A 27,400-nucleotide genomic window follows, 5' to 3' on the forward strand; every position below is an offset into this window, starting at 1 on the left:
GTAGTGCGCATGATGAAGCTGCTAGTTACAGATTTAGATCCATGGATCTCAGGCAGATCTGTGATCTTTTATTTCACGTATAGAACGGAAATATAAAATAACTGAAATTTGTTTCTGATTTAAACAAAAATAATTACTCTTTTCATTAGCAAAACATTCTTTAAAATATATCAATTTCTCCTCTCTGAAGAGCCAAGGAGCACTAGGCAATTTTCTGAAGGTTTAGTGCCACCTGTTCACTACAATAAATACGGTTGTAGAGGGCACACAGCAACTACAGCTTATTTACATTCACTGATGAGAATAAATTTCTTATCCAGTTACAGTGTCCTGTCCAACAAAGGAAAGGTTTGACATTCGTGTGCTTTTTGTTCTTGATGAGAGTCACTTCTGCTTGATTTTCATTCTTGGAAGAAAAAAATCATCAGCTGATGTCCTCAGATTTAATGACATGATGTGAAAGAGGAACGGAGCAAGGATTAACTGTTACCATGGAGTTAGTCCCGACCTGAATCTCTTCTCCCCAGGTGGGTGTCCTGTGGGCGGCACAGGGGCAGCCCACAGGGCACTGGCAGGAAGGCCCCCAGGACACAGGCATGCAGAGCCTCATCCGGGGATGGGCCACTCTTGCTCAGCAAAGCACCCCCTGCTCTGCTTCAGCCACCACCCCTACTCACTACTCTATATATTGATCTTATGTGCTTGAGGCCACAGAACTGATAGAAACCGGCTAACTGGGAAAAAAGGAAAAGGGGAGAATTCGACCAAGAGGTGGCCCGGGTCCCACACCATTGTCTTACGCTGCCTTCTGAACTGTTGTCATCTGTGGAGATAATCTGTGGAGGATGTGTACATTATGTTCTTCATAGCAGAATTCTCCTTTGTTTCTCTTGAAAAATTTTTTGCTAGTGTCATGTTTTTCCAAACAATTTTATCAGGAGTAGAGTTTGATGTCTGCTCTTTTTGAACCTACCTAAAAGTGGAATGTTTTTCCCAGGCAAATAATTACTTACTTCTTTGAAAATTGAACAAGGTTTTTTTTTTTTTTGGATCCAACTTAGCCCTTCAGAAAGGACTTCAGACTAAGAGGAGGAAGTGCAGGAGAACTAACATCCTATTGTGCCTCACATAAAACATTTTGTTAAAATCAAGAGCAGCTCCAAGTACAAAAGTAAATATTTGTGCAAAGGGCACAATGCCAGATCTGATCTTAAGACATCCTCAATTTACTCTTTTTCTGTTTGACTCTTTAAAATACAAGTCTTTTTACATTATGAAACCTACCAAGTCACGGGAAGGAAGTTAACATCAGAAAATACACTTTAGAAAAAGTACAGGATCTTCTGCTGATAATTTGCTACTTATTTCATAACTTAGATCAAGTAAGTGCTAAATATTCACAGTAATTTCGAGAAGGAACATTTGTGTCTGTAAAACTTCAATCTATTGCATTTTCAACCAGTTTTCTGTACAATCACAAAATTCTATCTGCCAGTGCTTTTCTGTAGAATTCCTTATTGTCAGTCCTCCCCTTTCTGGATCCAGCTATACCTTCAAGGTGGGCTGTAGGATTCCTTTCTCAATCAGATGAGTCTTCAGGGTTTTATAAATATTCAACTGCTGTTCTGGTTGAAGCACCAACAGCTGCTGTAGCACTTTGCTGGGATTTGGACCCCTGATAACAAAGCAGAAAAGGCCAAGTTCATGCTATTTTAAGAGAGCTAAGGGAAGCATATTCCCCCAATTGAAAGTAAACCATACACTTAAGTGTAGAGTAACAATCTTTACTTGATCAGCTCACTTTAGTGCCCAACATTAATGTCAGAGGGAGAAAAAGACCCAGAAATATTCTGCACTGAGAGGCATATGGTCTAGATTTGGGAAGGATGCACAAACACAAACCCCAGGAACAACACAAGGCAATCTAGGGGGTGCAAATCTAAGTTCTACAAAGCTTCTCCAAGAACAACCTGAGTTAAGGTGGAGACAGGACAAGACACAAAAATTAACCTGTAAGGGAAGGAGCAAAAATCCTGGTTGATGGAGATAAGCCAAAAGAGAACATGAAAATATACTTTAAATTTTTATCTTCAAAGAAACTCCAAGAAATTCCCCTGGGTATTATACCAACATTCAAGGGAAGAGGACACAAAGGTGCTGATCTAGCACTGGAGCCCCTACTCAGGGCCTACAGATTTGTCCAAAAAAAAGTCTTAGGTGAACCCCAATATAGGAAACATCCTCCTCCTTTCTAGCTGATAGGAGGAGGAGGAGGCAGGCAGCCTGCCCCTTGCAGGCCCAGTAGTGAGGCAACGAGGCCAGGCAGAACTGAAGCCACAAGGCAGTGATGCGGTAAGCTCCCCCTCCTAAGGGACATCTCAATGGCCAGCGCGGGGGGGCGGGGGCCTCCTCCGCAGCTCCCCCAGCATCCCTGCTCCAGGCCTCCTCTTCCCACCCTTCCATGCTGCGCTGGGACTCAGGAAAGGTCCTAACCAGGACTCTTACCCTTTCCCTGCTCTGACACTTTGACAGTCAGGGGTTCCTAACTTTCCATCCCCTGGACTCTAGAATTCAGGCCGTTTACACATGTGGGATCTTCTAGAAGGCTATTTTCTCAAATTCAGAATGAACCTAATTCAGATTTTAGTGTATACGTATTGTTCTCTGCAATTTCTACAGCCCATTTGAATGAGAAAAAGAGATTATGGTTAACTTTTTATAAAGAGAGATTAGTAAAATCCAATGGAAAAAAGCAAGACATAAATGATATATGGAGAATGGCACCGAATTCTGAGAAAGACATTTACACAGGGTAACTAAATTTATGATCTACATATCACAACTTTGAACTGAACTTGTTCAGTTCAAATGGAATTCCAGGAAATAGAAAACCCAGCAACAAAAGGAATGTCTGCTATATAGGGATATCACAACAAAAGCTTTATTTAAAAAATTGTACCCCCCCAAAAAAAATTTCACAATAGCAAAGATTAGCCATCCCATGGGTTACCTTCTTGCACATGGCTCAACTCATTTGCCAAAAGTGTGGCCATATGTCTCTCACAGCCAATATCTATTTAAGTCAGGGCATAGCTTGTCTTCCATGTCTTCAAAAGATTCAGCAACTTCATAACAAACCCAGAGTAGGGACCCACAGGGAAAAGGAAGAGTACTATAGCAAGTTCAGCTAAATGCAAAATTATGTCAGCAGGTGCTCCCAGCTAGATGCACCCTGGCACTAGCCCTGTATTTCTAATAGTCTAAATATTTGCTTTCAAATGGTAGACAGCATGGCTCAGCATGACTTTCCTCTGCTGAGAGAATTGCTGGATAAAAAAAAATGTGAGTTAATGCCCTAAAAGCTTCCACCATCTGAAAACAGAGTTCCAAGGATTTTAAGCATTAATGACTAATAGATATATCGGTAAATGAATCATATAAATAGATTAAACACTCCAATTTAAAAAAACAAAGGTTGGGTATGCCTGAGTGGCTCAGTTGGTTAAGCATCTGCTTTTAGTTCAGGTCATGATCTCAGGGTCCCAGGATTGAGCCCCATGACAGGCTCCCTGCTCAGTGGAAAGCCTGCTTCTCCCTCTGTCTCTGCCTCTCCCCCAACTTGTGCTCTCTCTCTTGCTGTATCTCAAATAAATAAATAAAATCTTAAAAAAAAAAAAAGGTGATCATCTGGGTTACCAAAAAAATAAAAAAATAAACTAAAACCAAGGTACATGCTTGTTAGAGGACAAAAAGGATAAAGAAATGCTAAAAATAAAAGGATCAACAAAGAAACATTATATAAATACTAACAACACTATATAAATACCAAAAGAAGGCTGATGCCATTCTTCTTTTTTTTTTTTAATTTTTATTTATTTATGATAGTCACAGAGAGAGAGAGAGAGAGAGAGAGGCGCAGAGACACAGGCAGAGGGAGAAGCAGGCTCCATGCACCGGGAGCCTGATGTGGGATTCGATCCCGGGTCTCCAGGATCGCGCCCTGGGCCAAAGGCAGGCGCCAAACCGCTGCACCACCCAGGGATCCCTGATGCCATTCTTCTAATACCCAAAAAGACAGGCTTTGAGCAAGTAATATATCAAGATGGATGTCATTTAATGACATTAGGAGCAAGTCAATAGGGAGATATGACACTCTAAATTTGCATGCACCTAAAACCACCTCAAAATACATAAAGCAAAAACTGGCAGGCTAAGAATAGATAAATTTACAATCACAGTGAGAGAGGGGCAGCTGGGTGGTTCTGTTGGTTGAGCATCCAACTCTTGATTTCAGCTCAGGTCATGATCTCACGGGTTGCGAGGTTGGCCTGCATTGGGCTTCTCACTGGGCGTGAAACCTGCTTGGGATTCTTTCTTTCCCTCTGCCCCTCCCTTCTTGTGTACTTTCGTGTGTGCTTGCTTGCTCTCTCTCTCTCTCAAAAAAAAATAAAATAATAAAAATAAAATAACCAATCCTGGTGGGAGATTTTGACAAAGCTCTCTTCTTGAAATAATGAAAAAAATGGATAAAACAAAGCAAACAATCAGTCAACCCTACATCCCTAACCGGCAGAAGGCACACTTGTTCCATGGGTATATGAACATATACCTGAACAGGTAATATGCGGGGGCACAAAACAAGTCTCCATATATATTAAAAACTGAAATAATAAAGAGTATGTTTTCTGACCACAAGGGAATGAAGGGAAAAGTCAATAAAGGAAAGAGAATAAGAAAATCTGCATTTGTTTGGAAAGCAATCAATACACATCTAAATAATCCATATGTTAAAGAAGATACCATACTGGAAATGAGGAAATATTTTTAACTGATAATGAAAATGCAAACATAACATGTGAGATGAGAATAAGGTAGTACTTAAGAGGGATGTCTCTATTAGATGAATCTATTAGAGAAGAAGGCTGATGATCAAAATCTAAGCTTTATCTCAAGAAACTCAAAAAGCAACAGCAAATTGCGTCTAAAGAAAGATGAAGGAACGAAAGATGCAAGTGGACATCAATGAAACAGAAAGTTAACAAACCCAGAATTTGATTCTTCGACAAGATTAGTGAAATAAACTAACAAGACTGCTCAAGAAAAACAAAAATTAATTCAAAATTCCTACACTCCTCTGGGTATATATTTAAAATATGTGTTTAGAGGTCTACAAATATGAGTTTCATTCTAAATACTTTATGAAGGAAATACATATTTTCTGTGGTCAAGCACTTAGTAGAGACCATGGAAAATAAAGTTAATGTGTGGTCGTTGAGGTTTGCTTTCACACTCCAAACTAACATTTTAGGGCAGATCCAAAAGCTTAAGGTTTAATAACAAGAATAAGCCACCCTATATATAAAAAAGCAACACCGCCTCCACTCACCCCACCTCTTCATCCCCCATACAACCATAATCTCCTGACTTGCTTTATTTTTCTCTGACACTTACCACCACCTAACAAACTAGGTTTGTTTTCTGTCTATTTCTGCCCCTTCTCTCTCCAACTCCCCAGTAAGAATGTAAGCTCTGAGGGCAGGGCTTTTGTTTGGTCCTTTGCTACATCCATGCCTAGAACATTCCCCAGCACATCACAGGCACTCAGCAATAACTGGTGGACTGGATCTTTTTACTTTGTGTTCACTATCATTGTAATACCACTGAAGGGGATCCCTGGGTGGCGCAGTGGTTTAGCGCCTGCCTTTGGCCCAGGGCACGATCCTGGAGACCCGGGATCGAGTCCCACGTTGGGCTCCCTGCATGGAGCCTGCTTCTTCCTCTGCCTATGTCTCTGCCTCTCTCTCTCTCTGTGTGTGTGACTATCATGAATAAATAAAATCTTTAAAAAAAAAATACCACTGAAAATGAAAAATCTGATGTTTCAATCCATCCACATTACCCAGATTTTACCTTGGTCCTATTAAAGATCAGGACATATACTATTTAAGTTGTTCAAATGTGTGCAAAATAATTATGATTTAATTGTTTCTTCTTAATCATACCTCTCAGGGCTATAACGTGACACAAACTCCAGGGGCCACCATTCCCTTTTTATATCATAAATTACCATTGACAGGAAAAGTAACTAGTTCAAATTAATGCCTATGGAAATGAGAACTCAAAGAAGTCATCTAACAAAACATTTTGTAAAAGATCTAAAAGTACCTTATAAAACTTGTGATGTACACATGCACAAAAGTCGCCATCAAATACTGACAATCAAATCTGTCCATTATCCCGCCATGTCCAGGAATGGTGTTTGCAAAATCCTTCAGAAACAAACAAACAAACATATGAGCAAATTTTCAAAAAATCACCTGCTATTAAACTCCTACCTGCAAATGCCTCTTTGGCATCATGGGGCTCTAAGGGAAATACTTTACTACGGGATTTTTTCACTAACTACTAGAACATGTCTCACAAGTTAAAACCACATCTTTCAAATATGTACACACATTAGAATGATTCCCGAATTGACCAATAGCATTCAAGTAATACTGATTATTAATTAAATCTAGCACTAACTTTTTTTACTTAATAAAGCTTTTTCTAAATCAAAAGTGCTATCGGCTATTAATCTAATACTGTAGCTTACTTTTCTGTGTAAGCAGAAATTATTTGAGGAGTTTTTGTGTTGTTGACCAATGTACAACTAGTTCTAACTCCTGTTTATCCTAGTAGTTTCTACTCTGAAGTAAATATTTTGCTACTATAATAAGTATCCTTTAAGCATTGGGGTAAAAAGAAAATCAAAATAGATCACCTGGGGCACATTAGTCCATTAAATGGCCAAACTGACGGAATGGTTAATAAGTCTCTTGAATGGACTCTATAGATATATCCACATGTCTGAGTGCTAAGGATATGGAAATGAAAGATTCTCTTCTGAGTTTACTCACATGACCTAAAAACATCTAAATCCAACAGCTATTATGCCTTACTTCAGACATGCCAAATAATCTCATCACTCAAAAAGAAACCTTGCATCAGAGACCACTAAAGAAAATACCATTCTAAATGTAACATTTTCCTGTTTAAAACAATTACTGAAAAATTCTCTAGTTACTTTTTGCCAACACATTTTCTTCCTTCCCTTCCCTACTATCTGAAGGAATAAGAGGGCCACAGTAACTTAATGCCATTCTGCTCTTTGAGGCCGTTTCAGGACACTTTTCATGCACAGCCCTTGCTGTGGTTCACTGTGGACATGTGTTATCTCCCCTAGTAGGTGGTGAGCATCTGAAGAACAGAGACAGTATCCTATACACTTCCGCATGCTGCATTCCACCTAATATACTATCATCCCCATTTTAAGCACTCACTGAGTTAGTTTTTCTATTTCTCTGGCTTCTGTGGCCCTGTGTAATCTGTCCCCACCAATTTCTGCACTCTGATCACCTACTCTCTACTACAGCCACACTGTTCTCACTCCCCTTCAAACAGGCTAAGCTCCTCCTCTCCTTTGTACTCGCTGGAACTCTCTTCCTTAGATTTCTCTACAGGACTCATTCTCCTTTCTTTCTCAGACCCCTGCTCAAATGCCACCTCCTCCAGAGAGGCCTGCTCTGTTCACCCCACCTTCAGCAGCCACTCTCCTAATGGCATAACATTCAGTCTTAGTGAAGGCATGTGAGGATAGCTGAGATAATAGGGCAAATATATGTGAGAATCCAAATTAAATTAAATATAGGGATAATTTTAAGTATCTGGAACAGCGGGATCCCTGGGTGGCACAGCGGTTTGGCGCCTGCCTTTGGCCCAGGGCGCGATCCTGGAGACCCAGGATCGAATCCCACATCGGGCTCCCGGGGCATGGAGCCTGCTTCTCCCTCTGCCTATGTCTCTGCCTCTCTCTCTCTCTCTTTCTCTGTGTGTAACTATCATAAATAAAAATAAAAATAAAAAGTATCTGGAACAGGGATCAGCAAACTATGTCCCATAATCCACGTTTCACCCACTGACTCTTTTAGTACAGAAAATTTTATTAAAACCCAGTCATGTCCATTCATTGACATATTGCCAGCAGGGCTTCTGCACTACAGAGGCAGAGTTTAGAGTTGAGTAGTTGCAATATGATTAATAAATGTATGATTTCTCCTCTACAGAAAGAATTAATTGGCCCCAGATCTAGTAGAATGGATGATTATATCCAAACGCTCTTCTGCTTGTCTCTTCAAATGAGACTATGGCACAACACATAAACTTATTCATAGCTGGATTTTTAGATGAGCACTTGAGGACCAAGATTCTGTGTTTGTCCCAACATTAAGTGACACATGCCATTTCTATAAATGAGGCTGACATAACACTTTGAAACGTATTAACGTAGCATGACCAAAATTTACAAGATTGAATACACTCAAATTAGCCAGGAAGCATTTCTGTGAGGCTAAAACAAATAGTATGTATAAGTTTTTGCCCATAGGCTTAAAGTGGGAGACCAAGAGAGAAACAAATTACAACTATATTACATTCCCTAATGATATTCTCTAATAATGTAACAGATTCTAAACACACACCTTGATTTTGAAAGCTCTTTTGAATCCACTGGCAAAGAAGCCTCCAAAAGGACCAATCAAAGATGCAAATGTTGAAAGAGCAATGCTATGTATCTGGAAAGGATACAAGCTCACTGTTTCCTAAAGAGAAAATAAAGAAAAAGGGCATTAAAGTGCCTTTAAGTGCATTAAAATTATATCTGAGCATGCCACCTAAACTAAAAATGATATAAAAATTAAGTCAAACCATTATACCACATTTTTGTTAACTTCATAAATTTTCAGGATCATGGGAGAAAAGTATGTTGTAAGCTCTCATTTCCAACCTCTACTTAGCCAGCACTCTCCATTACCTCTCTAAGCATACTGACAGCACCTGGCACAGTGAAATCTTGCAGTTGACAGGATACTCAAGCTCATCTAGAAACTTCTACAACACTTGAGTTATAGGATTACTAAGAATCAGTTAATTTCTGACTTTATTTCTTACCAGTAGAACTTTATATATTTTAATTTTGTATTTTATTTCACTTTTATATGACAAAATGAGGGAAAAGTTTGTCATTAAGTTGATTTTAAAAAGACCACCAAATTGAGCATCAGCAAGACAGTCATAAAAGATTCAGGGAGGAGATAATAAAAACAGAAGAATTCTGCAGGCAAATTGTAAATTCTTGGTTCTTGCTCCACTTTAAATAAAACTGAAACTACAAATTGTAGACAGTGCATAAATAGGTATGGCTTAAAAAAGATCATTCAGAACACCAATCTCTAGACCTGTTCTCAAAGCAAAGGCCTTGTCCCTCATCAAAGATTGGTATCATCAAAAAGTTTTGTCGCAGGTTAGATGGCTAGGACATTGGAAAAAATTCTTGGATTCAATGTATTATGCACTCAAGGAGAGAAATAATTTGTTGGTCAACCTGCACCTCAGAAATTACAGACTTTAGTTTAAAATATTTCAGATACGCACACATACACAACACACACACACACACACACACACAGAGCTGTTTGATTCCTTACTTTAACCAAGCACCCACCAGTCCTGATGGCACAGATCAGCAGGGTTCTATTGGGCAGCATGTCAACATTCTTCAGTGAGAGACCTCAGCAACTGCCTTTAAATGACCACAGTGTGCTTCTCAAAGGGAAACGATTTTTTAGAAGCCAGAGCTTTCTGCACTAGTAAGGGTCCCCTAAAAATCAAGGAATCCTTGAGCTATTGAATTTTACTTAAGCTCCAAATTGAGTCAGTTCCTACCAGTTACAAGTGAAGCTCACTGTAACCCATTTGATTTGTAGAAACCTAAGGAATCCTGAAAGATGTTTTCAAAACAAATATAAGATAAATTACTATCAGTAATCATTCAAATCATTAGGTAAGTAAATTTCTAATAGACAAGTGGTTTGTGATAGTAATATTCATTTTATGTTCAAGAAAGGGGAATCACAAGGGGATAGAAAACATTATTGATGCTAAGTAGACAGTGATACCACTTCTGTATCATAGAGTTAAAGATTCTATAAAAACTGATTTCTTGTAAAAAGTTTAGTCCTATTTTTAAATGAACCTTTATCTTTGGGATACAAGATCCTCAACTATGTTTATCTTACCCGTCTCAACACTGCCTTTAAAAAGGGAGGAAGTGAATAACTCTGAAGCTGGAAAAGTTCTGAGGGTTCACATTCTGTAACAAAGGAGTTTACATCACTTCGGTATTCCACTGGGCAGACAAAGTATTGATATTTGGATAACATGTAGGCAGCCTGAATAACAAAGTAAGAGTCCATGAAACATTGAATTAAAAAAAATATATATATATATATAAAATATCTATCCATCTTTTTTCATTAGGTTCCAAAAATTAAACTTCCTAACAGTCATTTTTTGTATACTCATCTTATATCCAGCCACTTTATTGTCCTTTGATTCTCACAAAAACTCTTTAAATAAAAACCTAAATTTCATAACTGTACACTAATTTTTAAAACATTAACAATACCCATTATGCATGGCTAAAAGTAAATGTCCACTATTTTTAACAAACTTTTCCTGTAAGTTGGGGCTCACAGTAGCATCCAAAAAGCCAATTAGCTGGCACTCATTAAGGAGGCAGAGTTCTTCAACATCATTTGTCTTCTATACTTCACTCAAAGCCACTACTTGTCCAAACACCTGTGTCCCCCTTAAGGCAGAATAGCTATTAGAAACTACCAAAGCACAACAGCACAGCAGTGGTCCCGAGCCTAAGTATATATTAGAATCAACCGGGGGAGTTAACTGACTTGGGAGGAGGCTGGAACATAGATTTTGTATAAAATCCCCAGGTAATTCTGATAAGAGACCACATCAAAGCTACTGGGGTACAGAATTGGTTCTGTTTAGTGGGTTTCAATAAATACATTATTAGCATTTTGTGGTTCAGTTTTTTTGGTTTAGAATATCCTAATAAATTTCCCATCATTTTTCAAAATATAAATAAAATAAAAACTTCAGTAAAACTCACAACAAATCCAAATATGACTGTGGAAAAGAAACCGCCAATGAATCCTTCCCAAGTCTTTTTAGGAGACAGCTAAAAAAAGGCCAAATAAATTAAAAAGAGTTACTGCACTCACAAAACACACAAATACATATGCAAACTCTCTTCAATGAAGTCCCACAATACCTTATACAACTCTCCTTACATTTTTTCTTATTGGAATGGCTTTGCAACCCTTTTTCCTTCATTCCATGATCCTAATTTATTTGTGCAAATTTCTTTAATAATATCTAACATATTAGACCCTCAAACAATTGAAATACTGTGAATTTGTCTGTTTGTTTCTATATAACCTCCACTTATTTTTTCTCTCTCAAAGAACTATAATCTCTAGATTGAAATCATCGTCCCATGACTTTTATGCTTACATAAACCCCCACAATAGTGTAGTTCTTGCAATAAGGATGAGGCGTACTCATTCCAAGTACATATAGTCTGTATTGACCTACTACTGACAAAAAATAGGATGAGTATAACAAAACACAGACATTGCAGCGCACCAGATTTTCATATATTCCCAAAAATGCCATGCATACAACAGACCTCTTTCTGAAATGGCAAAACACTCCAGATACAGTATTTGCTCCACAAGTATTCACATATCCTTCTCCCTTTGGTCACAATCTATGTCTGTCTCCATGAAGAAAGGAACATGTTGTGCTTCTAAGAATAGATACTGTTTCAGATTCCGGCTATTGTTTCTCAGTCAATGGGGCATTCAGGCAGAGAAATCTGGAGGAAAGTTTGGAAATCAGTGATGCAGGGGCAGGAGGGAAAGATTTGGGAATGGACAGCGCTAACTGCCTGAGGTGCCCTGTAGGTAAGGCCTGATAAACAGGGATCTGGTCTTCAGGAGATCATGGATAACCTCTGTGAGGATCCTTTCAGTGGATGGGTGGGGACAGAAGCCATATAAATATCAGACAGAAGTTTCTGCAGACAGAAACAGGTGACAGGCTAACCTACCTGATCTCTTTATAGACCTCTTGTCCTAATGATGTTCATAAAGCCCAAAGCTAAAAGTGTTGATACAGTTTCTTGACAAATCTGATAACAATTCTGCCACAGAGAAGAGACTGATATACACTATTTCCTAGGATAATTCAATATTACTGTCATGGAGTAGGAGCTGAATCAAATTCAAAAGTGCCTGTTGATTATTTTAAAGGTGACTTATCAGGAGCCTGGGTGGCTCAGTCGGTTGGACAGCTCACTCTTGACTTTGGCATAGTTCATGATCTCAGGGTCCTGGGACTGAGCCCTGTGTCAGGCTCTGTACTCAGCAAGGAAGTCTGCTTGGGGATTCTCTCTCCCTTTCATTCCTTCCCTCCCCACAACTTGTATTCTCTCTAACAAATAAATCTTAAAAAAAAAAAAAAAAAGATAACCTATCAATTAAATTGATCTATATCAAACTGATTTAGGGGTTAACTTGTTTAATTACATATGGGCATATTATACAACTAATGTAGCCTGGTAAATTCACTAGAAATCTGTGTTAAAAATCAGACAGTAACATTCTTCTACAACCATAACAGCCTCTCTGAAGGCTTCCTAAGCCAAAAACTTCTCATCTGGTATAGACGCCTTGAATATTTAATCACTTCTCTTATGCTGAAGCAGCTTTAGAAATGTTAAATATATATATTTGCTTTGCTTGCTTGCCAGTATCCCTACAGCTCAGCCCAATGCTGTATGCTGGACTCCTATGTGGGGAAGAATTTACGGAAGATTTTTTTTTTTTTTTTTTTTTGAAGGATAAGCAGCCCATGCTTTTCTCTGGAAACACTTAAGCTCCTCTTGCATCATTCTGATCAAATAGGTTTTGTATCTGTACAGATGTCTCAGTCCCTCCGAACTGCCTTCATAGAGTAACATCAAAATAGCCAATTAACATATTTGTGGGAATATTACTAAATATTTTGCCCAATACATGAATGGAATGAAGCATATCTAAAGCCCCAACATGAAAAGTTTGTTTAAAAGTAATTAGTTCTAGTAAAAGTTCTGTTTTTCTACAAGGGCTTAGTTTCCCCCAAATGAGAATTGTGTAACTTACTTCTTTCTTTGCCTCCACTGACTGTAAGTAGAACCAAATCTAAGGCAAAACGACAAAATCTGCTCCTGTCTCTTTCCCTTATCTTAACATTTACTTATTACTGCATTATCAGTATTTTACTTTAGGGCCTCAGGGTTTTGTTTTGTTTTTTAAATGAGTTTGGGTGTAAAGTTTACAAATAGACATGAGTATGTGAAGATGGTTAAGTGTAGACAGACTTTCAAAAAATTTGGTAAAAGAGGTGACAGATGAGATGGCTTGAGGGGAGAACAGAGTCTAGTAAAGGCTTGTTTGTAGGGTTGCTGGGGAATGGAAGAAAGAAAAATTGCACTGTAGCTAATGGAAAGGCACCAGCAGAAAGGTGAAATGAGCCTTCACAAGATGGAGGATAACTGATGGAGCCAGGTCCTTATTGAGGAGCCAACAGAGTATCTCATGAAGACTCTAGATGGAACCATTGGGAAATATGGCTCACTGCCCCTACACTGTAGTTGTTAAATACAGTTAAGCAAAATCAAAGCACCTCAGAAATAAAATGTGCAACAGCACCAAGTTGTTGGAAATTTTCTCCAGTGGCTCATCTTTAAGGTTATGGTAATGACCTGCTTGTGATGTTCTTCCATTACCTTAATTAATGGAGTCCTCCCAAAAAAAAATCCAAAAAGGTAAGCAGTTATGTCATTGCAAATAACACTTGATATTGGAACAAGGAACCTTAAAAAAAACATCAGAAAAAAAGTCCGTATGATTAAGTGGCAAACGTTTATACAGGTTATGACTCATAATGAACCAACGCAATAACCCTTTGGATTACACTGCAGCCTCATCCAGAACATAACATTTGTCAGAACATTAGTAGAAACGATGTATATCAAGTAAATTTGCCCAGATCTGCTTAATGCAATTCAGCAGAGCAAAATCTATAAATAAACTAACATGTCAGGAGAATATTCCTAAGGAAAATATTAATCAATTTAATTTTAATATTAAGCAATCTATTTCTATAGCTATGGACTTTCAAATTTCAGCTTTATGAAGAATAAGTTATAATAGTACAAAGAATAAAAAAGAAGTATTTCAAAATGGAAACAAGGCATTTATTTAGACACAATATAATTTCATAAATTTATACCAAGCTCTTAGCACAATTTCTTGTGTTCAGGAATAACTATCAATTTTAATTCTACCTTAGTCTATAGTTACATTAAACCCTACTAATTGTACAGAACCTACTAATTTCAGTAACTGCCCCATATCAATTGAAAGTTTGCATATGGAAGACAATCTTAAAATGATTCTGATTGTTTTATGTACACACACCTTGGTATAAAAACAAAATAAAACATGAAGCTGTGAGGAGGGGTTTTATCTTGATAAAACCTAACAACTGTAAGAGATTTTAATTAATGGGTTTAGAAAGAATATGGGTATAATATGTCAGATTTCTTAAATTGTTTTTCTTCACTCTGATATTTAACTAATAATTTTTATAATTTTAAAACTAACAAAAATGCTTTCTGAACCTGCAAGGCGCTGCTACATAGCAAGTAACTCCATCTGAAATCTGGATACCCACTGCTACATAAAGGCAGTGTAGAACCTACCCAACTTTCACCCAGAGAAAATACATTGCCAGCACACTCTTTGCTGACAAGCCAACTTTTGTGTTCTTTTTGCATCCCACAAAAATAATATATTCTTTTTAAAGTCTGGGTATGCTTTGTAAAAAGCCACACTAAGGTGTAGTAACACCTGAAAATATACTTAATTTTTGGAGCTTTCACAAGGACTTCCTGGATTTTATTTGGAACCCCAAAAAGAAGGGTTTTCAGGTTAACAAAGTATTTGTCTTCAGTTGTCAAATAGTAAGAAAAACTCAGTAAGATATTTTAGTGACATAGAGCAGCAACAACAAAGAGTACATTTTAGTAGCAATCTACAAGACACTGTCCAAGGGAAAGAGCTTTAAAAAGGCTAGGACATAAATACAAAGCAGCATAATACTGTCCCCTTACCATATCATGCCTTCAAACAGATTTTGGATGACAAGATGTGACTGAGTAACTGTTATCAGTAAAGTGACATGAGTCCATGCGAACTGTTAATAGCCCAACAACACAACAATTAGTGAATACAACTGATCAGTGCAGCCCTGGAGCAACAGCAATTTTGAAACACAAATTTCTAGCATGATTTCTGGTCAAATTTTGTATGATAGGGTTGTACAAAATAAATGCTGTTAGTAAATTATATTCATTTTGGTGCCTACTGGAACCTTAAAACCATGAAGACATTTAACAAAGTAATCTTAATTTACACACAAATGGAATGCTCAAAATACCGAGAAACACCACTGGATTTAAAAATGCATACAAAATATACAATAATCTCAAATCATTAGATTAAAATGATAATGAGAAATTTATAGTGGTGTTACAGCATTTAGAGAGGAACATTTTACTCTGGCTGCATTCTGCATTAAAATTGCTAAAAGCTATTCTTTCAGAGTTCATTGTGGTAACTTTTTCCCATAAAGAGTTATTAATGACTTCAAATAATTCAAACCAGCAGGGACCAATTACTCTTAAATGCCAGCTTTTCATACTTGAAAGTTGTCTTCACAGTACTGTTCAATGCTAGTGTTCAACTTCAGTTTCAAACTTGTGTATTTCATCAAGCCCATCTAGCCTAAGAGATGCCACTTTAGTAATTTTTCGCATCACCAGCATGAGTACAATATGAATGAAAAATTTGATGTTTCTAAATATTTGTCTCATAATTTTGACTAGAATTTAGGAAACGTTCAAAATTCTTACAATTTTTGATTTATTCATAATTAACCTATTCCAATTTTGTCAAATAATATATAGCTGTTTTATTTTTATCTGCATAAAAGATCCAATTTTTTTTTATCCCAGTTGCTTCAAAATGCTTAAATGATTTTTTTCCAATAGGCACCATTTATATTTTCATAGGAGATACTATTATTTATAATTTATCTTGATGGTTTCTAGATTTTCATGGATCATTTTAATCTCCTCTCAGGATCCCTAGAAATTAGAAATGTAAGAAATACTACAGTTACCCAGTGATGATGCTCAGCAGAATGTCTCAATGAAGAAAAGCAAAGCATAAAGAATAGGAAATATACCCAAATCCAGAACAAGCCTTACTAATACATGGATTCACAGATCTAAATGCTGTATTTTCCATTTTGCAACCTTTTAATTAGCTATCTTTTAAGAAAATAAGAAAGTTCATCATACTCAGTGATAAATTTCATAAGATACTAAACACAGTTCAATGATACACTGCATAAAATACCTTAGGGCAAAAAGAATTATGTAATTATCTGTGTGACTAACCATAGCTAGCAAGAAAATGTATGTTTTGTTCTATTTATGTGCAGGCTAAGAACAAATATAGTTACTTTCCATAAAAAAATATGGTAGATATTTTTCAGGCTTACTAACTATTCAGGAGACTATGAAAACACTTCAAATACTTGATTTTAATTTTACAGTCTTTGAAAATATTCAAAGAAAGAGTTGAGTTTTTAGGAAACTGAAACCAGTTAAAATTTTTAAATCTTCAAAAATTGTATAACTTAAATCTTTTATATTTAATAATCATCAAAAATTGAAATACCCCTCACATTTAGGCAAAACATCAACTAGCAGATTAGATCTTCTCACTATAGAAAAAAAATAAAGGTAGGCGTTTTTATTATATATAGTTATGGTTAATACAAACCATATAAAACTGTAGACGATAATGTTTCTTCACCAAGCTCAGCACAAACATGCAGAAACCTGTTTGAGAACAAAAAAACATGTGCTTGTTGTGCAATCTGTTACAAAATGTAAGATTCACTGAGCTCAAATAATCTGATTTTCTTATCACTTCAAAGTACACTATAGCATTTATTCATCAGCCACCTCTCCTACTCATAATAAGCATGTTAAATAAGTTTCTTGAGTAAAATGACCTTATATTCTCCAAAATGCCTAATATATTCCATAGTATGAATTCAACAAACATCGCCTTCACTAATTAAGTGAATTAGTCTCCTGCAAATATGTGGACATGGAAAAACAGATTTTGAATTTCAGTTGAATGAAAGTTATTTGCTAAGAGAGAAACAGTTACCTACAAGGGAAAATCTATAAGATTCTCAGCTGATTTTTCAGCAGGAACTATGCAGGCCAGAAGGGAGTGGCATGCCAGTGCTGAAAGGAAAAAAACCTACAACCAAGAATATTCTATCTGGCAAGGTTATCATTTAAATTTGAAGGAAGAATAAAGTATTTTCTAGACAAAAGATAAAGGAGTCTTACGAGAAGAGTTAAAGGGACTTCTTTAAGTAGAAAAGAAATAGCTATAAGTAGACATAATACAATTTTGAATAAAGAGATGTGGGACACCTGGGTGGCTCAGTCAGTTAAGCCTTGGACTCCTGATTTTGGCTCAGATCCTGATCTCAAGGTTGTGAGATTAAGACCTACATCAAGCTTCATGTTCCCAGCATGGAGCCTGCCTAAGATTCTCTCTCTCCTTCTCCCTCTGCCCTTCCCTCCACAAACACATGGGTGTGCTTTCTCTCTCAAATGACCTCAAATAAACCTTAAAAAAAAAAAAAAAGAAAGATGTAGAGGCATCTGGGTGGCTCAATGGGTTAAATGTTTGCCTTCAGCTCAGGTCATGATCTCAGGGTCCTGGGATGAAGCCCAATGTTGGGCTCCCTGCTCTGCTTCTTCCTCTCCTGCATTCACACTCTCTCACGTGCACTCTCAAATAAATATTTTTTTGAAAAATTGTAAAATATGGTCACATATACATAAAACATGAAGGCAGGAATAAAGAAAGGGGGAGAGAAGGAAAAAGAAAAGGTATTTTTTCTTTTCCTGTTTTTTTTTTTTTAAGAATGTGTTTGATTTTAAATGACCACTAAATTGATGTAGACTGCTATTTACTTAGGATGTCATACATGAATCTCATGGTAACCACAAACCTAAAACCTATCATAGATACACAAAAAATAAAGCCAAACATAAGACTATAGAAACTCATCAATCACAAAGAAAGAGAGCAAGAGAAGAAGGAACAGAGAAGAACTACAAAAAAAAACAAATAGAAAACAACAAAATGGCAGTATCTATCAATAATTATTTTTTTTAAGATTTTATTTATTTATTAGAGAGAGAGAGAAAGCACAAGCAGGAGGAGGGGCAAAGGGACAGGGAGACATAGACTCCCTGCTGAGCAGGGAGCCTGTGTGGGGCTCAATCCCAGGACCCCAGGACCATGACCTGAGCCAAAGGCAGATGCTTAACCAACTGAGCCACCCAGGCTCCCCTATCAATAATTACTTTAAATATAAAGGGCCTTAATGCTCCAATCGAAAGACACAGGATGGCAGAATGGATAAAGAAACAAGATCCATCTGTGTGCTGCTTACAAGAGACTCCTCTCTGATCTAAAGACACATATGGACCAAAAGCAAAAAGATGACAATGCATTTACCATGGAAATGGAAGCGGGGGAAAAAGAGGCAGGGAAGCAATACTTATCTCAGACAAAGCAGACTTTAAAATAAACTGTACTGGACAAAGACGGGCATTACATAATGATAATGGGGTCAATCCAAAAAGAAGATAGAACAATTGCAAACATCTATACACTCAACACTGGAGTACCTAAATGCATAAAGCAAATATTAATGGGCATAAAAGGAAAAACTGATGGTAATACAATAATATTAGAGGACTTTAACATACCACTTACATCAATGGATAGATTATTCAGGCAGAAAATCAACAAAAGAAACAATGTCTTTGAATGATATATAGTACCAGATGAATATAACAGATACACACAGAACATTCCATCTAAAAACAGTAGAATATGGGCAACTGGGTAGCTCAGTTGGTTAAGCTTCTGCCTTCAGCTCAGGTCCATGATACCAGGGTCCTAGGATTGAACCCTATGTCAAGCTCCCTGCTCAGTGGGGAGCCTGCTTCTCCCTCTCCCTCTGCCTCTCCCCCTGCTTGTGCTTGCTCTCTCTCTCTCTCTCTCTCCCCATCTCCTCCTATCAAATAAATAAAATCTTTAAAAATAAAATAAGTAACAATAAAAACAAAAACAATAGAATAGGGGCACCTGGCTGGCTCAGTCAGTAGAGCATGTGACTTTTGATCATAGGGTTATGAGTTTGAGCCTCACAATGTGTGTAGAGATTATAAATAAATAAGCTTTTAAAAATACATAAAAAGTAAAAACGGAATACACTATTTTCTTTTCAAGTGCACAAGGAAAACTCTCCAGAATAGATCACATATTGAGCCACAACAAGCATCAATAAATTTAAGAAGAATGAAATCATACCATGCATCTTTTATAATCAGAGTGATATGAAACTAGAAATTAATTACAAGGAAAAATATGGAAACAACACAAACATATGGAGGCTAAACAATATGATCCTAACAACTAATGGGCCAAAAGAAGTCAAAGAAATAATAATAAAAAAAATACATTGAGACAAATGAAAATGAAAACACAATGATCCAAAATCTTTGGAACACAGTGAAAGCATTTCTAAGAGGAAAATACAAAGTGATATAGGTCTTCCTTAAGAAAGAAGAGCTCAAATAAATAACCTAACCTTACAACTAAAGGAATTAGAAAAAGAAAAGAGAGGCCCAAAGTCAGTAGAAAAAAAGGAAATAATAAAGATCAGAGCAGATATAAGTGACACAGAAACTAAAAAACACATTAGGAAAAAAAAAATCAATGATACCAAGACCTGATTCTTTGAAAAGATAAACAAAATTGATAAACCTTTAGCCAGACTCATCAAGAAAAAAAACCTAAATAAATAAGATCAGAAACAAGACAGCAGTAATAACTAAAACCACAGAAATAAAAACGATTAAGAGAGACTGCTATGAAAATTTATATGCCAACAAATTGGACAATCTAGCAAAAACGGATAGATGAAATAGATAAATTTCTAGAAATATGCACTCTTCTTTTTTTTTAATTTTTATTTATTTATGATAGTCACACATAGAGAGAGAGAGAGAGGCAGAGACACAGGCAGAGGGAGAAGCAGGCTCCATGCACCGGGAGCCCGACGTGGGATTCGATCCAGGGTCTCCAGGAACGCGCCCTGGGCCAAAGGCAGGCACCAAACCGCTGTGCCACCCAGGGATCCCGAAATATGCACTCTTCTAAAACTAAATCAGGAACAAACCGAAAATCTGAAGAAATTGATTACAAGGAAAGGAATTGAATCACTAATCAAAAACCACCAAAATTAAAGTCTTGGACTAGATGGATTCCCAGGTAAATTCTACCAAACATTCAGAAAATAGTTAATCTCTATTCTCCTCAAACTGTTCCAAAAAAATAAAAGGAAAACTTCCAAATATATTCTACAAAGCCAGCATTACCCTAATACTAAAGCCAGACAAAAATACCACAAAAAATATATATATAGGCCAATATTCCTGAATATAGATGCAACAATCCTCAACAAAATATTAGGAAACCACATACAACAATACATTAAAAAGATCATTCAAGGATCAAGTTGAATTTATTCCAGAAATGCAAGCATAATTCATTATCCACAAATCAACCACTATGATACACCACCATCAACAAAATGAAGTATAAAAATCATATGATCATCCCAAGATGATATTCATGATAAAAAAAAAAAAACAACCTCTCAAGAAAGTGGGGCTAGAGTATGTATGTATACACACACATACACACAAAACCCACAGTGAATACCATACTCAATAGTGAGAAACTGAGAGCTTTCCCTCTAAGATCAAGAACAAGACAAGGATGTCCACTCTCCCTACTTTTATTCAACATAGTACTAGAAGTCTAAGCCACAGCAATCAGACAAGAAAAAGAAATAGGAGGCATCCATATTGGTAAAAGTTAAACTGATGAGGACATGAGACATAGAAAATCCTAAATATACCAAAAAAACTGACTAGATGTAATAAATGAATTCAGTAAAGTTACAGGATACAAAATTAATACCTAGAAATCAGTAGTGTTTCTACACACTAATAATGAGGTAGCAGAAAGAAAAATTAAGAAAACAACACCATTTACAATTACACCAGAAAGAATAAAATAGCTAGGAATAAATTTAACCTAAGATAAAAGACCTGGACTCTGGAAACTCTAAAACATTAATGAAAAAACTTAAAGATAACACAAACAAATGGAAACATATTCTATGCTCATGGGTCACAATAATAGTGTTAAAATGTCCATATTACCCGAAGCAATCTACAGATTCAATGCAATTCCTATCAAACTACCCACAGCATTTTTCATGGAACTAGAACAAATAACACTAAAATTTGTATGGAATCTCAAAAGATCCAAAAAGCTGGAGATATCACACTTCTAGGATTCAAGATATATTACAAAACTATAATAATCAAAACACTGTGATACAGACACTAAAACAGACACATAGATCAATGGAACACAATAGAGACCCCTTAGATAAACCCATGATTGTATGGTCAATTAATCTATGACAAAGGAGGAAAGAATATAAAATAAGAAAAAGGTAGTCTCTTCAATAAATGGTGCTAGGAAAACTAGAAAACTACATGCAGAAGAAACTGAACCACTTCTTAACACCATACACAAAAATAAACTCAAAATAAAATGGACTTAAGACCTAAATGTGAGACTTGAAACCATAAAAATCCTAGAAGAGAGCATAGGTAGTAATTTCTCTGATATCAGCCACATCAACATTTTTCTAGATGGTATCTCCTAAAGCAAGGGAAACAAAAGCAAGAATAAACTACTGGGACTATCTCAAAATAAAAAGCTTTTACATAACAAAAGAAACATCAACAAAACAAGAGGCAACCTACTAAATGGGAGAAGATATTTGCAAATGATATATCCAATAAAAGGTGAATATCCAAAGAACATAAAGAACTTCTATAACTCAACATCAAAAACACAAAGAATCTAATTTAAAAGTGGGCAGAGGACCTGAATAGACATTTTTTCCAAAGAAGACACACAGATGGTAAACATGAAAAGATGCTCAACATCATTAACCATCAGTAAAATGGAAATCAAAACCACAAGGTCACCTCATACCCATTAGAATGGCCAAAAATTAAAAAGACAAGAAATAACAAGTGTTGGCAGGGATATGGAGAAAAAAGAACTCTCATACACTGTTAATGGGAATGTAAATTGTTACAACCACTGTGGAAAATAGTATGGAGGTTCCTCAAAAAATTAAAAATAGAAAAACCATATGAATCAATAATTCCACTACTGGGTATTTATCCAAACAAAGACACTAATCTGAAAAGATACATGCACCCTATATTTATTGCAGCATTATTTACAATAGCCAAGATATAAGCAACCTAAGTGTCCACCAAGGGACAAACAGATTAGGAAGATGTAGTATATATATATAATGGAATATTATTTGGGAATAAAAAAAAGAGGGGATCTTACCATTTACAACAATACCGATGGACCCAGAGTATTATGCTAAGTTAAATAGGTTAGATTGAGGAAGACAAATACTATACGATTTCACTCATATGTGGAATCTAAAAACAAAAAATCAGTAAATAAACAAAAAACAGAACCAGACCTAAAAATACAGAATAAACTGACAGTTGGCAGAAGGGGGATGGTGGGAGAATGGGTAAAATGGGTGAAGGGGAGTAGGAGATACAAGCTTTCAGTTACGGGATGAGTAAATCAAAGGCACAGCATAAAAAATATAGTCACTGACATTGTAATAGCAATGCTTGGGGATAGATGGTAGGTACACTTGTGGTCAGCATAGCATAATGTATAAACTTGTCAAATCATTATGTTGTACACCTGAAACTAATGTAATATTGTATCAACTATACTAAAAAAAAAGTATCACTATGAAAAAAACTTATTCGCTGTATCAATACATTAAGTGTACATGTATAGAATGTTTCAATCTCTACAATAATAAGAAAATTAATAATAATTATATGGCAGTTAACATCTAGTGAACACTTATTATGTTCCAGGCTCTTGTCTAAAACATTTTACAAATATCAACTTATTTAATGCTTTCAACATCCCCATAATGAACATATCTATTATTATCTCCATTTTACAGGTGAAGAAAAATGGACAAAGGACTTTATTAATTGACTGAAAATTACAGGGCTAGGAAACAGTTAGACCTTCAGATCCTATTGACTCTCAAGTGTCATGTAGTTCCATAAACCATTATCACTAAGTTTCAGGTTAAGAATGACTTGAAATTTCTCAGAACCATATTATAATACTTGTAGTAAAATACAACACTCTTAATAATTTAAAGATTTATAAAGCAAATGTTTGTGCTTTGTGTTTATGTTTATATCCCACAAATTTATTACAATGACATTATACTAAATAAAAAGTCTACCTAACTGAAATTCAATAATCATACACAAAAATAATGGGAGGCAACAGGAAGCCCTTTTTGCCCAATATATCAGTAAACTTCTAAAGAGAAATATTCTTTTACATAGGTAGATATTGCAAATGTATAAACAAAGTTTAATTTCAGATTAATAGGTATCCATCCATTCTATTCTGCAGTATCTTTACAGTCAGTTCTCCAAAATAGAAAATTAATTATCAGGTAAGTTATCACACATGAAATAAATGCTAGATTTTATACATACGTAATACTTACCAAAGCAATTTTACCCACCAGAGTAAGCAAGGTTCATACTACTCTGACCAGAGCAAAACATCAACCAGCAGCTTCCTTGACCTATTTTCTGAAGGCTAATTTGAAACACCAATGTAAAGGATAATGACAAAGGAAGAGAATACATACTGGTTCCCAGATCCCATCTCACCTCCTATTTGTCACCTACAGAGTAATCTGACTGAACTGCAAAAGAAATATGGGAACATTTTCAAATGTAGCACAACTGAAAGTCATCTGTCACTTTCTTGAGACAGAGAAAGAAACTGGGAGGGGGTAGAGAAAAAAAAAAAAACCCCATGAGTTTGCTGAGTCTTGAGACCTTACTGGTGGCTTTGAAATCACTAGTAGCATTAAAAAAAAAAAAAAAACAAACAAACAAAAAAACACCTCTTTAAAATCATTGCTTTTAAGTTTTTATTCTATAACAGGCAGGTTTATTTTGTTGCTCAAATAATAATGTAAATTCTGTGTTTTATGCTACTGCTTCATAGTTAGAAATGAATGGAAATTGGAATTGGTGCAGAGGCAAATGGGGTAAGAGCTAAGCTAAGACAGATGCCTCTGAAACCTCCAAGTCCATGCAAATGGACCCCTTTGATGCTCCCAGCATGACCTTGGGAACTTCTGAACATCATTATCTGTGAATTAACTCTTCATGAATACTGCTTTCACATGTATGGTTTTCTCATTTTTGAAGTCATATAATACCATTCACCCTTAAGCATTTCTTGAAACAAAATTACTAGCAGAATTATTCAGTATTGTCCTAATGGTGATTTTATCCAGGACAGTCTTGGCTACTCACTTTTACTTAATCCAATTTTACTGTTAAATCACCAGTAACATTCAGCTTCTTGGGTGCTTTAATAAAGGATATAATTGTCTGACTTCTAGATACATTAAGATAACATAATTTTCTAATTTGGGGAAGGCCTAAGTAAGGTGTTTTCCTAGAACATCTAAGGAATATTATTTTTAAAGAAAAACAGTCTGAAAAAGAAACACGTAAATTTACTTTTTCATTCGCAACCATATAGCTATATATATATATTTTATGTTTAAATGTGTAAAAATACATTATTATATATTTCAATAAATCTAATGGAAAGAAAATTTTCATCCATTTGGATCCATAGTTTTTTTTTTTCTAATTAACAATGAACCTCTGTCTTGTTACATTTCCAAAAAAAAAAAAAAAATAGGATATAAGTATTATAAATAAGAGTATTCACTGAAAAAGTTTCCTAACCTACAGTTCTTATTATGCAATTATGTCTAGTTATTATTACTGATCACCATTTATGTACACAGCCCTGTGCCTAGTGTTGTCCGAAGATGTGTACATCCTGTTGTCTAGTATACCAAAGAGCTCCCAAGGAGTTCAGGAGATCAGTTACCCAATAGACTAAAGAGAGGTATATTTGAAAAGAACAAAAAAGAATGAGATTTCTAAAGGAGTCAGGAGAAGTAAAGGAGAAAGAAATTATTCAAAAGCCCAGAAGATGGGATAGAGGCAATTTCAGAAAAATGGACAATCAAAAAATATTTATTGAGCACTAACTATATACCAGATACAAAAAAAATGAATGTGACAGGTATTCCCATTCAAGGAACTCAAAATCTAGTCAAAAAGAAAACATAAATTAATGAAGTTGTTTTTAAAATTTACTATTGGTAATCAACTAATTCAATAAACACATGTAGTCCTTAATTCAAGACACAGACATTAAGACCGGCCCAGGATTAAATACTGGAGCTTAATGACTCTTCTTCAATCTTCCATGTGGCTATATTTTTCAAAACATTTCAGATATCATGTTAGGTTAATTCAGAAACACACTGCATTATGTGTCCCCGATTGAGACACTATACCATGATGGAGTTTTTAAAAAGTCTTAAATGAATCTGCATTGTAGAAATTGTCACACAAACCAACCATTATGCTAGCTAAGATAAAGAAAAGTTTTCTATTAATCTACATGTTGGGTTTAAAGTGTAGAAAAACACTGGCACATGTGCACAGAGTCTAATAGTCTTTAACTCCAAAACTATAAGTGTAGTTTTGGAGGTAGAGTCCTCTGTGCACAGTTATTTGTGACATCTTTCTAAAGATTTCATCAACATCCTTTGAGATAATAAGATACACAGGATGTTTGGGAGAAAATTTCTTAATTATGTATTCATTTTAGCTAAGTTTAATTTCATATGTCTATTGATTTTCTCAAATTCAAAGTATTCAAGTTGTACTTTCTCCTTAAGGGTTTTTTAAAAATCAAAATAGCCATGCATACACAAGAAAAAACAAGCAAACAAACAAAAACAACTAAAAATAACATGCATGTCTCTGGTTGGCTACATAGATGTTAAGGTGATAATATTAAGAGTCAAACATTCTAAAAGCTTATTCACTCAACATTACTCATTTATAATCACACGGTTGCTCTGGTTCCTAAAGAGCCTCAAATCCAAATTACCAATATCTTTTAAAAAATTATCTAGACTCTAGAGAAAATGTTTGCCTTATAACCTTCAGTCTCACTGATTTTTTTGTTTGCCATCAGGCAAATTCATTTTACAACAAAATTATCTAAATGTCAGAATGATTTTCTGGGTCTTTGTCAGTGAGTCGTTCTGTAGGATATTAGATAAGTCACTTAGTCTCATGGGTTGTGGGGAGGAGGTTAGACCTGGAGATACCGTATTCTATTTTAACAAAACTCCACATCAGTGAAAGAACATGGGCTGTCTCTGCTATTTAAATCTGCTAAGACCTATACCTTCCAAAGTCATTTGACCACTGCAGAACTAAAATTCTGACAGGACTCTTTGAATATTGTTTTATGAAAAGAATTCCAAAGATTCTCACAGTATCATTTAAGAGAAAGGTACACACACCTCGACAAAGCATACTTTCTATTTCCTCACTCCAGTTTTAAAGTCAAATTCCATTTGCTAGACTAAGCCCATGAAGTGTTTACCACTTCAAGAATCACCAGTAGGGTTTCAAGACTCAGCAAACAAAACACTGATGCTGAAAAAATATCTCTGAAAAACACTGTATATGAATGTGCATGATCTCAGCCTCTTGACTGTGCATCAAATATGTATTGGGAACCTAAATGCCAGGCCTTGCACTAGGCACTAGGAATTAAAAACATAAGACAGACACAGAGTGACAAAACATGAGACACACCTAACTCTGGAAAACGAACAAGGGGTAGTGGAAAGGGAGGTGGGCAGGGGGTTGGGGTGACTGGGTGATGGGCACTGAGGGGGGCGCTTGGCGGGATGAGCAGTGGGTGTTATGCTAAATGTTGGCAATTTGAACTCCAATAAAAAAACAGAGACACAAAGAAGGTTGTTTATGGTCTCACAGGACCATATTTAGGCCACATGTAGAATGGTAACAGATACAGAATATTACGCATGATGTATATTTGACGTTTCATCATTTAACCCAGTAGCTCCTAAGAAGGTTGCATTAGGAAATTACATTCACAGGACTCTAATAATGTCAATATCCTGGTGT

The 27,400-nt window shown here is 35.9% G+C and overlaps 1 protein-coding gene across 1 annotated transcript in view; it reads right to left on the reverse strand.

Moving 5' to 3' along the window:
* Nucleotides 1–1,210: 1,210 nt before the first annotated feature.
* The window catches only part of CDS1 (CDP-diacylglycerol synthase 1), a 65,594-nt gene continuing 39,404 nt past the window's right edge, over nucleotides 1,211–27,400 (reverse strand). Inside the window, exons 6-13 of the mRNA XM_055313136.1 lie at nucleotides 16,857–16,915; nucleotides 15,119–15,201; nucleotides 13,730–13,817; nucleotides 11,009–11,077; nucleotides 10,116–10,268; nucleotides 8,520–8,639; nucleotides 6,166–6,269; nucleotides 1,211–1,675 (exon numbers count right to left, since the gene is read on the reverse strand). Of these exons, the coding sequence (XP_055169111.1) occupies nucleotides 1,546–1,675; nucleotides 6,166–6,269; nucleotides 8,520–8,639; nucleotides 10,116–10,268; nucleotides 11,009–11,077; nucleotides 13,730–13,817; nucleotides 15,119–15,201; nucleotides 16,857–16,915 (806 nt within the window). The 3' untranslated portion in view covers nucleotides 1,211–1,545. The remainder of the gene's footprint in view (nucleotides 1,676–6,165; nucleotides 6,270–8,519; nucleotides 8,640–10,115; nucleotides 10,269–11,008; nucleotides 11,078–13,729; nucleotides 13,818–15,118; nucleotides 15,202–16,856; nucleotides 16,916–27,400) is intronic.

The sequence above is a fragment of the Nyctereutes procyonoides genome, unplaced genomic scaffold (assembly GCF_905146905.1).
Source record: "Nyctereutes procyonoides isolate TBG_1078 unplaced genomic scaffold, NYPRO_anot_genome, whole genome shotgun sequence".
In the NCBI taxonomy this organism is placed as follows: domain Eukaryota; kingdom Metazoa; phylum Chordata; class Mammalia; order Carnivora; family Canidae; genus Nyctereutes; species Nyctereutes procyonoides.